General features: G+C 43.4%; 1 protein-coding gene across 37 annotated transcripts in view; it reads right to left on the minus strand.

Moving 5' to 3' along the window:
* Positions 1-3,974, minus strand: part of LOC113824337 (zinc finger and BTB domain-containing protein 7B) — a 121,788-nt gene extending 117,814 nt beyond the window's left edge. For 33 of the 37 annotated variants that reach the window (XM_070142962.1, XM_070142935.1, XM_070142934.1 and 30 more), the window contains exons 1-3: positions 3,842-3,974; positions 2,283-2,384; positions 1,563-2,138 (exon numbers count right to left, since the gene is read on the minus strand). In XM_070142962.1, the coding sequence (XP_069999063.1) occupies positions 1,563-2,138; positions 2,283-2,363 (657 nt within the window). In that variant the 5' untranslated portion in view covers positions 2,364-2,384; positions 3,842-3,974. Of the gene's footprint in view, positions 1-1,562; positions 2,139-2,282; positions 2,385-3,321; positions 3,515-3,542; positions 3,739-3,841 lie in introns of those variants that run through there. The other 4 variants (XM_070142945.1, XM_070142952.1, XM_070142926.1 and 1 more) reach the window with 4 other exon arrangements.
* Positions 3,975-4,725: the final 751 nt, after the last annotated feature.

A 4,725-nucleotide genomic window follows, 5' to 3' on the forward strand; every position in this document is an offset into this window, starting at 1 on the left:
ATGTACGTCTCCGTATGTGTACATGTACGTCTCCGTATGTGTACATGTACGTCTCCGTATGTGTACATGTACGTCTCCGTATGTGTACATGTACGTCTCCGTATGTGTACATGTACGTCTCCGTATGTGTACATGTACGTCTCCGTATGTGTACATGTACGTCTCCGTATGTGTACATGTACGTCTCCGTATGTGTACATGTACGTCTCCGTATGTATACATGTACGTCTGCGTATGTGTACATGTACGTCTGCGTATGTGTACATGTATGTCTGCGTATGTGTACATGTATGTCTGCGTATGTGTACATGTATGTCTGCGTATGTGTACATGTATGTCTGCGTATGTGTACATGTATGTCTCCGTATGTGTACATGTATGTCTCCGTATGTGTACATGTATGTCTCCGTATGTGTACATGTATGTCTGCGTATGTGTACATGTATGTCTGCGTATGTGTACATGTATGTCTCCGTATGTGTACATGTATGTCTGCGTATGTGTACATGTATGTCTGCGTATGTGTACATGTATGTCTGCGTATGTGTACATGTATGTCTGCGTATGTGTACATGTATGTCTGCGTATGTGTACATGTATGTCTGCGTATGTGTACATGTATGTCTGCGTATGTGTACATGTATGTCTGCGTATGTGTACATGTATGTCTGCGTATGTGTACATGTATGTCTGCGTATGTGTACATGTATGTCTGCGTATGTGTACATGTATGTCTGCGTATGTGTACATGTATGTCTGCGTATGTGTACATGTATGTCTGCGTATGTGTACATGTATGTCTGCGTATGTATACATGTATGTCTGTGTATGTATACATGTATGTCTGTGTATGTGTACATGTATGTCTGCATATGTGCACATGTATGTCTGCATATGTGCACACGTATGTCTGTGTATGTGCACATGTATGTCTGTGTATGTGCACATGTATGTCTGTGTATGTGCACATGTCTGTGTATGTGCACATGTCTCTGTGTATGTGCACATGTCTCTGTGTATGTGCACATGTCTCTGTGTATGTGCACATGTCTCTGTGTATGTGCACATGTCTCTGTGTATGTGCACATGTCTCTGTGTATGTGTGTGTGAATGAAGTTGTATAAATGTGGGTGTAAATGCGTGTTTTAAATGTGCAAATATGTTTATAGTTATAAATGAGTGTATACAAATACATGTGGATGTGTAAATACATTTGCAAATCTATATGTGAATATAAATTTGTATGTGAGTATGTATATATCCATGTACACTGTAATGCTAGGGGGGGGGGGAAGTAGCAGTAGTAATAACCACCAAGACCGCATCCCAACTTCAATACAAACATACAGCTAATCCTTTAAAATAGTTAGATGGATGGATAGAGACAGACAGACAGACAGACAGACAGACAGACAGATAGACAGATAGACAGATAGATAGATAGATAGATAGATAGATAGATAGATAGATAGATAGATAGATAGATAGATAGATAGATAGATAGATAGATAGACAGACAGACAGACAGACAGACTGAGACAAATATATAAATATCAACCTACCTGACTATGCGCTGTCGATTCCTGTTTCGTTGAACTGAATTCTTCCCTTTGATCTGTACTGTCATTAAGCCTCTGGTCGGAACTGTCTCCCTTTGGCTCTTCCAGGTGTGTTGTCGGTTGGTCCCAGTTGTGTTCAGTGTCTACATGGTGAGGTGAGGACGGAGGACTCTCTGACGCAACTGCTACCCCCGGAGGAACTGTGGCGATCGGTAAAGGATCTTCTCGTCTCCGTCTTTTTGGGTGTGGACTCGCTCGGTCGTCCCGTGGGATGTATTTTTTGCATTCTTGTCTTGAAGGTGGTTCATCAGGCACGGCTAAGCCTTTAATTTGAAGTAACTCGGCTGCTTTGATCAACCTAGCCAGGTCATTCTGAGCTACACTGACAACACCAGCATACATATAACTTAATAATGCTTCTAACTCGTCAGGTTTAACGTCCTTCAAAACTATGACTGGATGCTTACAAGGTGTGTGCTCAAACATCTTCTCAAAGTATTCACTACATGTTGACAATACCAGCTTGTGGACTGGGTAGAACTTCCCTTCACAAGCTAAAGTAACATCTGTATATCTCTCCTGTTCATTAGAAGAAAAAGAGGAAATTATATACTTATATCTGCAATAGTATTATTTATTTTTTGATATTCCCATTACCTATTACATATCCTTTGTTTCACCTTCTATACAGCAATTGAGATACAAGATCAAATTGTTACAAACCTTTTCGCGTAATGTTGACAGGATGTGACAAAATGTGGCTTTGTGGTTGTTCCACGATAATGAGAGCATTCCATCACCCATCTTGTCATAATATTTTAACACCTGAAATACAACAGAAGAATAATATAAATAAAAAGCTCTGAAACTTTCACTCTTATCAAGACCTAAACCTCTACCAAGTACATTCTAGCAAAATGAAATATGGACTGGTTCCTTAGTTGAAAATATATCACTAGGAAGGTCTATAAGCTCCATCCTCCCTGAATATAGGTACATGAAACTTGGTGGTCTTTACTGCAATGCTTGCTGAGTCACAATAGGTAGCTTTTCAGTATTTGACTGCTAAGTTAAACTTTTTTAAACAGGTGAATTTATATACTCAACTTTCTCTACATGTGGTATTATCTTGCTTTATCTTTGAACATCCCTATGCTAAATTATTAACAATTATGTTTATCACTAAGAAAATATAATAAACCAAATCTAAAGCCAATATTTCCTGATGTTGTCCTATATATCATATTTTCTCACAAAAAGCTAACATCATACTAAAAATTCATAAAGCCCTAAGCACACGTTTCAAAGGATAACAATAATACATTCGGATTTCTGGTTTAAGAAAACTTAAAACAATCAGTTTCACATATTTCTCCTAAGCCCATCTTAATTCACCAGCAAATTTTGTACATTATCATAAATTCATGAATAAGTAAGTTAACAATCCCTTCAATTTTGTGTTTTCTTTAGAACATGCCGTTTCAATGTTTACATACACTGTACACAAAGAGATCCGCTACATGATAGCAGTACTTGCATAAATTAATATAAACTGACACTTCACATGCTTCACTTGATACCAAGCCTCATAAAATGAATCATCTCCCATGCGGTCACCAAGTCAATCATGATTCAACACCAGGATTACGAAATTACAAAAGGTGACCAGAACCGTAACTCAAAACACACACCCTCGGTTCCTTAAACCTCACAACCGCCTTCAAGAATAAACTAAGGGAATTTTCTGAACACCACCTCTCACCTAGCACGAGAGAAGTATGCGGCCAATGGAGAGTACACGAGGTGCATGTGGCTCAATGAGGATGCAAGGGGCGTCTCTCACAGCCTCAGCCTCACAGGAACCCCAAGCCGCGCCGGACCGATGCGTCGCGTCCTACGTCACAATGGACCCTTCAAGTGCCTCATTTCAGGAATATTTTTCCTTCTTTTTTCCCTCTCCTGATGCTTGGCGACAACACCAACCTTAATGCAATGTATTACAGAAGACGTAACAGGCCTCTGGAGTTCTTTCTACGCAGCCTACTCGCGTGGCTTCCCGCCGTTCATTGTCCACGAGGTAAATAAGGCAAGGAGGCTCGAGGTCCCCGTCATGGAGGACGCAGGCTCCAACACGAACCCGCGAGTCTTCTCTCAACTGCTAAATAGTATCATTTCCTTTCCTCCTACGAACCCGCTTTGCAATTCCCATCACCCTCCGATCCTTATGCAATCGGCAGATCCTCCTGACAAGCCTGACAAGGAACGTGGAAGCAAGTTCTTACCGATAAAGAAGGAAAATAGTGGTCCACGTCCTACTCTCGTGTCAGCGTCGCGTTGGGAAGCGGCGGCGGCGGGGCTGAGCGGCTGAGGTGCCAGATGCACGTGACGCGGCGGTTGCCACTCCTCGCTGGAGGGACTCGGGGACTCGGTGAGGGGCTGGAGGGGGGAGAGGGGAGGGAAGGGGAGGGGTATCCAAGAGGGACTCGATGAGGGGCTTGGAAGCGGGGGAAGGGGAGGGGAGGGGGTAGCAGAGGGTCTCGATGAGGGGCTTTGGGGTAGGGGGATGGGGAGGGAGAGGGAGGGGTATCCAAGAGGGTTTCGATGAGGGGCTTTGGGGAAGGGGGAGGGGAGGGAGGGGGAGAGAAGGGGAGGGGAGGGGGAGGGGTAACTAAAAGGGACTCGGCGAGGGGCTTGTGGGTAGGGTGGGAGAAGGGTATCCTTGAGGTAGGGGAAATGGGAAGGGGGGTTCTAAGGGAGGGGGTATGGGGAAGGGGGGCCTTGAGATCTGTGGTCGTAGGAGGAGAAGAGGATAGAGAAGAGGGGTTCTTAGGGTCTAGGGTCGTTGGGGAAGGAGGGGTTATAGGGGAGGGGTGCAAGGGGTGCGGGAACGTGAGAGGAGGGGTTCATGGGGCTGGGGTCGTTAGGGGAGAGGGAGGAAGAGGGGAGGGGAATGAATTGATTTTCTGAAACTACAAAAACAGTGGGAAGTCTACGGTGTTCTTTAGAGGGGGAAAGGTATTGTATTTTTGGATACAAGAAAGGTATAGTTTTGAAATTAGTATATATGCAGTCAACTGTCCCATTCTTTGGAGAACTAAAACAGAACGGACTAAGTCAGTTTTCAAAGACTTGCTAAAATCGATATAATAGTAGTTGTCAGACAAAA

The sequence above is a fragment of the Penaeus vannamei genome, chromosome 30 (assembly GCF_042767895.1).
Source record: "Penaeus vannamei isolate JL-2024 chromosome 30, ASM4276789v1, whole genome shotgun sequence".
Lineage (NCBI taxonomy): Eukaryota > Metazoa > Arthropoda > Malacostraca > Decapoda > Penaeidae > Penaeus > Penaeus vannamei.